Source organism: Andrographis paniculata, unplaced genomic scaffold (genome assembly GCF_009805555.1).
Source record: "Andrographis paniculata isolate CXL003 unplaced genomic scaffold, ASM980555v1 Contig74END, whole genome shotgun sequence".
NCBI classification, from domain to species: Eukaryota; Viridiplantae; Streptophyta; class Magnoliopsida; order Lamiales; family Acanthaceae; genus Andrographis; species Andrographis paniculata.
In genome coordinates, this window is record NW_026137611.1 from 527,136 (window position 1) to 540,463 (window position 13,328).

General features: G+C 30.0%; 2 protein-coding genes across 2 annotated transcripts; both read left to right on the forward strand.

Moving 5' to 3' along the window:
• Window positions 1–4,894: 4,894 nt before the first annotated feature.
• Window positions 4,895–6,769, forward strand: LOC127265855 (uncharacterized). The gene has a single exon (XM_051295872.1). It carries the CDS (start codon window positions 4,895–4,897, stop codon window positions 6,767–6,769), a length of 1,875 nt encoding a protein of 624 aa, XP_051151829.1.
• Window positions 6,770–11,787: 5,018 nt separating this feature from the next.
• Window positions 11,788–12,621, forward strand: LOC127265857 (uncharacterized). The gene has a single exon (XM_051295873.1). It carries the CDS (start codon window positions 11,788–11,790, stop codon window positions 12,619–12,621), a length of 834 nt encoding a protein of 277 aa, XP_051151830.1.
• The last annotated feature ends 707 nt before the right edge of the window (window positions 12,622–13,328 follow it).

Genomic DNA, 13,328 nt, shown 5'->3' on the forward strand with positions numbered 1-13,328 from the left:
ATAATTATATTAACTAACTGGTTTGAAATTAGTTGTATTGTCCATGATGAGTCAACAAGTGAAGGAATTAATTTGTCGTTCACTTGTGTCTGCTGATGTCATTATGGACACAAGTGAAGTAATTAGACAACGGGTGCATGCATAAGTTGCTCTAAATCTAGCTATGAGAAAATTAGTTAAACAGTGAGAGAGAGATTTATTGTATTTACCGGCAATGCATATTCAACATCCTCTGTTCTAAAAAGCTCCATGTTCTCTCATTTTTCACCTCTCTAAAATATTGGTTTTTGATTCCTTCAATTGTGTTCTCAATCTTGTTGTCAATAGTTTATTATTATTATTATGCGGAAACTTGTCGAGCAAGTCATCCTAGAATTAGGTGCAGCAAATTGTCAGAATTTGAATCATAAATCCATATTCTCACGAATGATCTCGGTCACGGTTATAAGTTTACTTTCTACAACACCCTTTACCAATAGTTATCTTTATTGTTAGGTTTCTTGGTTCCCTCAATTGGTTTCATCTTGTTGTCAATAGTTATATTTATGATCCGGCACGATTTGGGTAAATTTCTATCAAATCTAATAATCTAATATTTTTTTCATCTGTTCTAAGGGTCACAATTATCTTTTGTATCATTGTATTTAATATTAAAAATATTCTTATATTTATATAAAAAATTTTTTGACAAATATTCTTCTTTTAGTATATAGGACACTCAAAAAGTAAATGAGACCTTATTGCAGGCGATACCATATCGGATGCTAATGACCGTCTAACCTAAAAACTCAAACTTGTTAGGAAAACTAAGACATTAGTTACATATCCCGTTTCAAACGGGAGTCCCCAACAACCATAATAAAACAGTTAAACAATATATGTTTTTATTCAAACGCATGCAATATATATTGTATTAAATAAATATACACATATATTGTGTTAATATACTTTTGTGTTGACATTAATTAGTATGTGTTGCGTTGAATTATGTTATCTATTGTTATTTTATATGCAATTTTTGTATTATGTTATTATAATTAATATGATATATTTTTATATTATGTATTGTCTGTTTACATATTAATTCATTGTGTAAGTTCAATTATATATTATATTTGTGTTATAGTAGCATGTATTTTATATTTTTCTACATTGTATTGTCTGTTCTTATATTATATATAGTTGTATTGTTTGTTCTTATATTATATTGTGTCATTTTATATTATGTATTTTATTATGCTAATATAACTCATACAGTTGAATATCTTTTGTGTCTTTATATTATGTATGTCTTTTATATCTCAATATAGTATCAGTCACCCATGCAAAATAAAGATTTTTAATCTTTTTATTTAACACCATACTGACAGTACATTATGTGTTAAAAGAGAACACACGATCTTACTATAGACAATACATCGTTTATATTAATATAATATAAATACAACACATGAATTAAAAATATATAACATGCTCATATATAATACACATTTAAAGTATTAATATATAACACCTATATGCTATCTGTATTTTTTTCGCTGATTGAAAAAATCAATACGGTAAAATCAACATGGTAACATATATATATATATTGGATAACGTGGAAATCTGTATTTACTATTCTTCGAGTACGCTTGAATAAACTCCGACCGAATATAATATTCGGCAAAGAATTGAATAAGTTTTTCTTCAATACAATATGTTAGGTGGATTAAATTTAAGGTTAATATATTTTTGAGTTCTTACATCAATTGATAATTTGTTTAATGTCTTTGTTCGTATAGGCAAAATTCTTGCTCTCTCATTATATACGGACGAGATATGTAAATTGATCAAAGATCGAAAGACACGCATTTTCTGTAAATTGTAGGATTATTGTTCCCGAGATTGTCTTTTTTGCAAAGAAAGATACATTTAAACAAACTATTCCTTCAATTTCTTTTTTAAAAAATAAATTAAGAAAACACTAAAAGTGAAAAGATTAGATTTATTGTTGACCTTTTTTTTTCTTTTAATTTTACAGGTACACTCCGGTTGAACATGACAAAATTTATCTACTACAGTATGTGTGGTGCAGTAATGCGTGGATTAGTTGTTGTGTAATTTTCGACAATATTGTTAATTTATAAACAATAATTTTGGAAATTAACATATAATTTATAAGTTGTTATTTGATTTTTGGCACTAAACTGTTAATTTATAAGTTTTAAATATTAAATATTAACAAATAATTATTAGGTTGTTGCTTGAGATTTGGTATTGAACAGTTAATTTATTTGTTATAAATTTTAGATATTGATCGATAATTGGTAGGGTGTTACTTGCTCTTTGGTATAAGCCGTTAATAATTTAACGGTAATTTTTAAAAATTGATAAATAATTATTGAGTTATTATTTAAATGTTGGCATCGAACTGTTAATTTATTAGTTGTAAATTTCAAACATTGATAAATACTTATTGGCTGTTATTTGAGTTTTGGTACTAAACTGTTAATTTATTAGCTATAAATTTTGGGCATTGAGGGAAAATTATTGAATTATTACATACTAGCTGTTAATTAATTAACTTGTAATTTGTAGAAATTAATAGACAAATATTGGATTGTTACTTGACTTTTTGTACCCAACTCCTAATTTATTAACAATAAGTTTTGGAAATTGATAAATCTGTTGATCCCAAATTTGCCAAATGAACGGTAGTAAACAACCAAAAGCAGAATAGACACAAAAATTTATACCATCGTATTCAATCGGAGCAAGTTCATAAGCAGGTCAAACAGTATGCACACCCAATAAGCAGAAATATGCAAAAATAGAATTGTTAATCCAATTTGGTCACACAAAACCTACACCTGGAGGTTTCAACTAGGCACGATTTCACTAATTCAAGAATAAAATGAGTTTACAAGTAAATTTTATCTATCCTCTCTCAAGGTACGCTAATCTAACCTCACCTAAGTTCCCAAACTAGCCAATGATCACACCATCTAAAAAATATCTAATAAACTAAGATTCTCCTCCGATATTTTACACCACTATCCATTTACCAAAAAACATTAAGATGTTACAAGCGATTTCATTCCCTTGTTGAGGGGACAAGTAATATCTAATATAGACATGAAGCCATAATGATGAATAATTCATATTTTAGTCTTTCTTTTTTTATTTATTTATTGTGATCTTGAATTTTAAACCCAACCAGTTTTATCATGTGCAATTTGGACTATATGCAAACATAAAATAAAAAATAAAAAAAATACAAATACGGTCCACTATACTACTAACAAGATCTTTATTAGGGTGTTATCTGCTCTTCAGTGTTAGATGTTAATTTATTATCAGCAATTTTTAAAAATTGAATAATTATTGGATTGTTACATGATTCCTTCTATTGAGCTGTTAATTATTAAGTTATTATTTGAATTTTAATACTGAGTATTTTGGATGGGGACAGATAATTATTACATTGTTATTAATTGAATTTTGGATGCTGACAGCCGACAGATAATTATTAGGTGTTATTTGAATTTTAGTACTGACTTATAATTTTATTACTTGTAAATTTTGGATGTTGACATATAATTATTAAGTTATTTGAATTTTGGTACTGAGGATTTTGGATGGTGACATATAATTATTAGGTTGTTATTGTTTGAATTTTGGATGCTGACAGATGACAGATAGTTATTAGGTGTTATTTGAATTTCAGTACAGAGCTATAAATTTATTAAATTTATTAGTTGTAAATTTTAGATGTTGATAGATAATTATTACGTATTGAGTATTCTGGATGGTGACAGATAATTATTAAGTTGTTATTATTTGAATTTTGGATGTTGACAGCTGATAGATAGTTATTAAGTGTTATTTGAATTTTGGTACTGACGTATAAATTTATTACTTGTAAGTTTTGGATGTTGACAGAAAATAATTAGGTTGTTATATGAATTTTGGTACTCTGTATTTTGGATTGTGTCAAATTATTATTATGTTGTTATTATTTGAATTTTGAAGGCTGACAGTTGACATATAGTTATTACGTGTTATTTGAATTTTTGTATTGACGTGTAAATTTATTACTTGTACGTTTGGATGTTGACAGATAATAATTAGGTTGTTATCTGAATTTTGGTACTGAGTATTTGGATTGTGTCAGATAATTATTAAGTTGTTATTATTGAATTTTGGATGCTGACAACTGACAGATAGTTATTAGGTGTCATTTGAATTTTGGTACTGCATTGTAAATTTATTTCCTGTAATTTTTGGATATTGACATATAATAATTTGGTTGTTATCTGAATTTTGGTATAGAGTATTTTGGATTATGTCATATAATTATTAGGTTGTTATTATTGAATTTTGGATGCTGACAGTTGACAGATAGGTATTAAGTGTTATTTGAATTTTAGTATTGACCTGTAAATTTATTACCTGTAAATTTTGGATGTTGACAGATAATTATTAAGTTATTATCTGAATTTTGATATTGAATATTTTGGATTGTGTCAGATAATTATTAGGTTGTTATTATTTGAATTTTGGATGGTGATAGGTCACAGATAGTTATTAGGTGTTATTTAAATTTTGGTACTGACCTGTAAATTTATTACCTGTAAATTTTGGATGTTGACAGATAATTATTAGTTTGTTATCTGAATTTTGATACTGAGTATTTTGGATTGTATCAGATAATTATTAGGTTGTTATTATTTGAATTTTAGATGCTGACAGCTGACAGATAATTATTAGGTGTTATTTTAACTACTATTTATTATATATATATTTTTTAAAGAAATATTAGTTTGTACCCCCTCGCTCTTCTTATTCGAAATTACTAATAATAGCCTTCATCTCCACCGTTCAGCTCCCACACCCACACCCACACACTCTAATGGCGGACAATTTCATCATGGAACATCGCGAGGAGTCGTTAATTTCTCCGATCACTGGTCTCCCATCTCACAGACTCGCTCATTTCCTCAAACCCTCGATTACCTCACCGGAAGCCTTCGCCGCCGCCCCTTCTCTGGTTCCATCTACCGCCGGAGCAGAAAAATCGCCTCTGAAGTCCGCTTTCGTCGGGTGGAAAATCACGCCGAAGGAGTGGACGAAATGGGTGGAGGACATGAGCTCCTCGCATCGATCGACGTGGGAGAGCGCCGGGATTCTCGACGCTATAATGAGCTCCACAATAACAATACACCGAAACAAGGATCTCATCTTCGGTTTCCTTGAGAAATGGTGCGAGACCACCAACTCGTTCGTTTTCCCATGGGGAGAAGCTACTGTGACGCTCGAGGACATGGCGATGCTCGGCGGATACTCTGTCTTGGGGGAGAGGGCTCTGAGCGCTTCCGAAAGAGGGGAAGTAGGGGAAGTAGAGAAGAAACTGCGGAAAGAGCGGTCGATGGTTTCTAGATGCAAGTCGAAGAAGCCGATGGTGGGGCCATGGATGGAGAAATTCATGGGGAGCCAGAGCGAGATCGAGCACGAAGCCTTTCTCGTATATTGGCTTTCAAGATTCGTCTTCCCGATTGCTTCCGGCATAGTTAACGTAGATGTGCTGTCCATCGCCGCCCGCTTGGGTCAAGGAGCTAAAATAGCCCTCGCGCCGGCGGTTCTCGCCGGAATCTACCGGTCCTTGAGCTTGCTCAAAGCCGGCGTCAACTTTTATCGAAAATCAGAGGCAGAGAATGGCGCCGCTGTTAATATTTCAGTTTCGGCGCCATTAGCGATTGTCCAGGTCTGGATATGGGAGAGATTCCCCAGTTTAAGCCCGACGCCAACGCCGACGCAGGTTGGGCTGAACAAGCCGAGATTGTGTAGGTGGGGGGGTTTAAAGAAAGTGAAGGCGGAGAATCTGTTGTCCGCCATTGATGCAGCTGGAGCAGAGTTTCTGTGGCGGCCGTACAAGGAAAATGGCTTCCCTGAGAAGCTCTTCAAGGATTGTGGATATTGGGCTTCAGTTGATTCAGAAGCCGACGAGGACTTAGAAGGTTTGATCCGCTGCTTGAGGACTAGCGAGCTCGTCGGACTTGGCTTCGACGCGAATTCAATAGAACAGTATCTGCCACACCGCGTGGCAATGCAGTTTGGACTCGATCAGGACATTCCGGGCCACGTCCCCCGAGTAAACGTCGACGCAAACATTGCATGGGCCGATTTCACTAGACCGGTTAAAGAGTCGGAGCTTTATATACCCGGGCGCCTATCCGAGCCACAGTGCACCATCCGCTACGCGGATTGGTGGAAAAAACTGAACGGGGGATTCGTCGGTGTAAACGTTGAGGACGACGACTTTCCTCCGCCGCCCGGATTCCCACCTAAGGGGAAGGGAATCGTGGTTAAAAGGAAGATTCTTGACCGCTCGAGTGGCAAGACTGTGGATTATTACACCCCAGCTTCTCCCGGTGGCTCTGCTCTGAAGAAGCGGAATGAATCCAAAGAGCCTAATTCTGGCACGAATGAATCGGAAAAAGCTTCGGACCAAGTCTCCGGCGACTGCAGCCACCGCCGGGACGATGAAATGCACAGGAAGGACCCCTCATCTTTCAGAGATGAGGATGTGGCTGAGCCTGGTGCATCCACAAGAGTAGACGCGGGAGAAGAAGCAGGGGATGCGTGGAAGGTGAAGATGATGGAGGTGATTATGGATAGAAATTGCCGGACTCCGGTGGAGAGCTGCAGCTTGTCCGACGCGGAATTAGCAGAGCGAGTTGAACAACGGATTGGGCGGATGGATAGGCTGGTGGCTTCGCTGAAGTAGGAGAACAGAAGTGATCTTCCCCGTAATAATGTTTAATAAATAGTTAATTAGCTTGATTAATTTATATATTTTTATAATATATTATTGTTTAAATTATTTTTATTTAGTGATATATTAAAATAATTTTTATTTTATTTTTTTATGTTAAATATTTTATATTTTAAAATTAATTTAAAAGAAAAAACTACTGTATTCTTAATAAAATAGTAATAATATAAAAAATAATTAATTTTAAAAATCTAAATATAATTTAAAATTAAATCTGTGACTATAAAATTTTTAATTTAAATAATATTTTATGTAAAATTATTTTAAAAGTAACGAAAAAATAAAATTATGGATTTGTTTATTCTCATCAAATCTTAATCATATTTCCTAATAATACTTTCAAATTTAATCTTATTTTTTTATAAATATGCTAAAGAATTGAGTCAAACCTAGTGGATGAGTGACTAATACATTATTTTTTCTTACAAAATAATACAATTAAACATTTTAATAATATTTTTACATTTCTCAATAACAAATAATAATAATAATAATTCTAAACTCTAAAAAATATGCAATTTTTTTTTATTATTATTTTGAAAGAAATAAAATGTAAATTCTATCCAAAATATTAAATAAAACACTCTAACAAAAAATATTTGATATATTTTATAATTAATATTCCCTCCGTCCATAAAAAAAAAAAAGTATACAATAACTTTTGGCGCAGTGTTTAAGAAATAATAGTATTTTAATTATAGTAGGTAGTTAAAAGTAGTGTAATGACATTTTTGCCTTTGCTTTTTGGTTTAAAAGTAATGATGTGATGTAAAGTAGGGGTATTTGTGAAAAAAAGTAAGATATTTAATGAAATGTTTACTTTGTAGTTGGACGTCCCAAAATAGAAATATGTATACTTTCTAGCTGGACGGAGGGAGTATTATTAAAAAATATATTCATTATATACACATCAACATAATCTATATATTCTACAGTCTTATCAAAATTTAACAATTTAACAAAAAATTATTTTTTATATTATCAACACATTTCTAATAGTTCAAATTAAAAATACAAACAAGTATTTTCTTTGTCCTGCCTTAATGTATATATCTTTTCATTTTCATCCGTCCCGGTTAAACAACGTATACATTTTTCTTTAGTAACTATGGATATTATTACTATCACATCGTTACTTTTACTAAAAAATAAAGACAATTATCTTTACACTATTTTTAAGTATTTATTATATTATTTCTTAAATTATGCACCAAAAGTAACCATACACTATAATGCGAAACGGAGGAAGTATATTTTTATTTTTTAGATTATAATAAAAAATATGATTTAATATATAAAAATATCAAATCAATACTTATTTATATCGTATTTCTAAAGAAAATTCCGTAAGGAATGGCCTGGTAGTGTAGGGGTTGGATTTGTAATCGTGAGATCATGTGTTCAAACCCCCGACACCTCAGGTCAAATTATGCTACTATTATGTCAAATTTTATTTAACTATTAAGTATAATAATTGATAGTAAATATGTGATTAGAATGACAATGATTTTTATTAGCATTTTATATCTCAGTATAGTAATCGTCATCATACAAAATAAAGATTTTTAATCCTTTTATTTTATCCCTTACATTTATAATTAATGTTATTACAAAAATTACATTTTATTTATGTATGAGGTTGGTAATATGACAATGATTACGGTACTAAGTATTAAAGTTTATCATTGTGTTGATAGCACGTCATGTTTTAAAAGAGAACACACGATGTTATTATAGATAACACATTATTTATAATATCATAATAGAAATACAACATATAAATTAACAATACATAATATATTTTTATATATTACACATTTTAAGTATGAATAGATAACACCTGCTTTTATTTCACTCATCAGCCTTATCTTCTATCTGCATTTCCTTATTTTTGGTGATTAAAAAAATTAATTTTCAATCATATTTTAGAGAATTAGGAATAAGTCTTTTATGATTATCTTAACAAGTACATGTAAGTGAACGTGGGAGAAAAAAAAATAGTTTGATTTATCAGCACATAATCACTGAAAGTATTTTTTTAATGAAATAGTTAAAATATATATATTTTTTACATGCAGTATAAAAATTGTATAAATAATATAAAAATAATAAATATATATTATTATTTTTTTAATGTATTTTTGAGAAAATATATTTTTAAAAAAGAACACAACCTGGATTGTTAATTTATAAACAATAATTATGGCAATTAACATATAATTACTCGATTGTTATTTGAGTTTTGGTACTAAACTATTAATTTATAAGTTGTAAATGTTAGATATTGATAAATTATTATTGGATTGTTACTTTATTGTGGTACTGAATTGTATTATTACCCGTAAATTTTGAACATTAACATATAATTATTGAATTGTTACTTGAATTTTGGTGCTAAACAATTAATTTATTTGTTATAACTTTTCAGGTTGGATTAGCTGCTGAATTAATGAATTCAGTTGTGCTGAATTTCATCTACAATATTGATTAATTAAATTACTTATTTAATTAAAATAATTAAATTTAAATTAAGGGTGGAGATTTATTTCAGCTTATGCTGAATTTTATACTACATTAGCACTTGATCCGAAGGCATAAATTTTAGACATCGATCAATAATTATTAGGGCAATATTTGTTCTTTGGTACAAGATGTTAATAATTAACAGTAATTTTTAAAAATTAATAGATAATTATTGAGTTAATATTTTAAATTTTGATACTGAACTGTTGATTTATTAGTTGTAAATTTTGAACATTGACAAATAATTATTGATTGTTATTTGATTTTGGTACTGAGCTGTTAATTTGTCCACGGTAAATTTTGACAATTGATAGAAAATTATTGAGTTGTTACATAGTAGCTGTTATTAATTAACTTGTAATTTTTAGAAATTAATAGATAATTATTGGGTTGTTACTTGATTTTTGATACCAAACTTTTAGTTTATTAGCAATAGGTTTTAGACATTGATAAATCTGTTGGTCCCAAATTTGCCAAATAAACTACAACTAGATTCAATCGCATAAAGTTCATAAGCCGATCAAACAGTATGCACATGCTAAGCAAAAATATGCAAAATTGTTAATCCAGTTCAGCCATACAAGATCTACATATGAGAAGTTTCAACCAAGGCACGATTTCACTAATTCAAAACAAGATGAGCTTATAAGTGAATTGTATCAATCATCTCTCAAGAAACTTTAATTTAATCTCACCTAAGTTTCCAAATAGTCAATGATCGCACTCTCTCACATGTACCCCACTATTTTTTTATATTAACTAACCACTTCAAAGAATCCACAAGAAGATAATATCTTTATTGGAGTGTTATTTGCTCTTTAGTGTTAGCGGTTAATTTATTAACAATAATTCTTTAAAATTGATAGATACTTATTGGATTGTTACTTGATTATTTCTATTGAGCTATTAATTTATTAGTGGTAAATTTTGCATATTGATTGATGATTATTGGGTGGTTACTTGATTTTTGGTATTGTTAATTTATCAGCATTAAAATTTGAGCGTTGACAAATAATTACTGAATTGTTACTTGTTCTTTGGTATTAGTTGTTAATTTATAAACTTATAATTTTTAGAGACAGATAGATGATTGGTTGTTACTTGATTTTTGGTATTAACCTATTAATTTATTAGCTGTAAGTTTTGGACATTGACAAAAAAATAAAATAAAATAGATAAAATAGAGTATTGAATTGTTACTAATTTTTTGTACATAGCTGTTAATTTATTAGTTGTAAAATTTGACATTGACAAATTATTATTGAATTGTTACTTGATTTTGGGTAGGCAACAGTTAATTTACTAGCTGTAAATTTTGTAATTTGACACATAATTATCGGATTGTTACTTGATATTTGGTATTGAACTGTTAATTAACTGCAAATTTTGTAAGTTTGAAAGATAATTATTGAGTTGTTGTTTTATATTTGGTACTGAGCTGTTAATTTATTAGCCGGTAATTTTGAATGTTGACAGATAATTATTAGGTTATTATTTGAATTTTGGTACCAAGTGTTTTGGATGCTGACATATAATTATTTCGTTGTTATTTAAAATTTGGATGTTGACAGATAATTATTTGGTTGTTATTTGAATTTTAGATGCTGACAGATAATTAGTATGTTGTTATTTGAATTATGGTGCGGAGCTGTTAATTTATTACCTGTAAATTTTGGATATTTATAGATAATTATTAGGTTGTTATTTGAATTTTGGTACTGAGTATTTTGAATGCTGACAGATAATTATTAGGTTGTTACTTGAATTATGGTGCTGAGCTGTTAATTTATTACGTGTAAATTTTGGATATTGACATATAATTATTAGGTTATTACTTGAATTTTGGTACTGTGTATTTTGGATGATTGACAGATAAATATTATATTGTTATTATTTGAATTTTGGATGTTGACAAATAATTATTAGGTTGTTATTATTTGAATTTTGGATAATGACATATAATTATTAAGTTGTTATTATTTGAATTTTGGATGTTGACCGATAATTATTAGGTTGTTATTATTTGAATTTTGGATGTTGACCAATAATTATTAGGTTGTTATTATTTGAATTTTGGATGCTGACAAATAATTATTAGGTTGTTATTTGAATTTTGAATGCTGACCTATAATTATTAGGTTGTTATTTGTTTGGTACTGCTGTAAATTTATTACCTGTAAATTTTGGATGTTGAATAATTATTAAGTTGTTATTTGAATTTTGGTACAAAATTGTTAATTTATTACCTGTAAATATTGAGCATTGACAATAATTATTAAGTTGGTATTGTATACATGTTTGTAGAAAAGAATATATATATATTTGCTTATTAATAAGCTACAAGGAATATCAGAAGCCTGCGAAATATTAGTTCGTACCCCCCTCACTCTTCTTATTCAAAATTACTAATAGCCTTCATCTTTACCGCTCAGCTCCCACACCCACTAATGGCGGAGAATTTCATCATGGAAGGTTTGATCCGCTGCTTCGACTCGTATTCAATAGAACAGTATCTGCCACACCGCGTGGCGATGCAGTTTGGAATCGATCAGGACATTCCGGGGCACGTCCTCCGACTAAATGTCGACGCAAACATTGCATGGGCCGGTTTCACTCGACCGGTTAAGGACTCGGGATCTTATATACCCGGCCGTCTATCCGAGCCACAATGCACCATTCGCTACGCGGATTGGTGGAAAAAACTGAACGGGGGATCAAAAAAGGAGCTTGTAAGTGATGCCTCGGAGGCTCCGAATGTACAAGAAACCAAAAACGTAACTGTCTTCGGTGTAAAAATTGAGGATGACGACTTTCCTCCGTCGCCCGGATTCCCACCGAAGGGGAAGGGAATCGTCGTTAAAAGGAAGATTCTTGGCAGCTCGAATGCCAAGATTGTGGATTATTACACCCCTGTTTCTCCCGGTGGCTCTGCTCTGAAGAGGCGGAATGAATCGGAAAAAGCGTCGGACCAAGTTTCCGGCGACTGCAGCCACCGCCGGGACGATGAAATGCACAGGAAGGACGACTCATCTTTCAGAGATGAGGATGTGGCTGAGCCTGGTGCATCGACAAGAGCAGACGCCGGAGAAGAAGCAGGGGATGCGTGGAAGATGAAGATGATGGAGATGATCATGGATAGAAATTGCCGGACTCCGGTGGAGGGCAGCAGCTTGTCCGACGCAGAATTAGCAGAGCGAGTAGAACAGCGGATCGGGCGGATGGAAAGGCTGGTGGCTTCGATGAAGTCGGAGAAGAGAAGTGATCTGCCTATGCGGAAATAATTTTTAATAACTTGTTGTCTAAGAGTGTAATTTTCTTTCTAAAATACCATTAATTATATTATACTACTAATACTAAAAGAGTGTTTGAGAAATAATTTTTTGAAGAGTTTTTAGCTTATTGAACAGCTAAAAATCAGTTAAAAAGCTAATTTAGATATTTCGTAAATTAGCTTTTGAAACAACTTAATGGACCCAAAGAGTTTTTTCATTCTAATTTTTATTATTCCTTATTTACTCTTAAAATTTAATTATTTATTTTATACATATAAATATATTTTTATAGCAGTATTTATTAATTATTTTTAATATATTTAATTTATTAAATTATATTTTTATTTTTGTAAATTTAAAATAATTACTATTATTAATTATTATATATAAATTATTTTATTTGTAAAATATATAATTTTTTAAAACTAAATCAAATAGAAAAAATAAAGTTATTAATTTATTTATATATATTAAAACAATAATTAACATAATAAAAAAATATATACAAAGATTTATTATTTTATATTTTACATAATATCAATAAAAAAATCATTATTTTTTAGTAAAAATAATTTCTTCACATCTAAATAATAAAAATAAAAATAAATATTTTATAATATTTTTATAATTTTCAATAATTAATAACAAAAATTCTCATAAATTTCAAACCAAAATGAACAAAATTAAATATTTAAAAAAATAAGATATCAATGTCT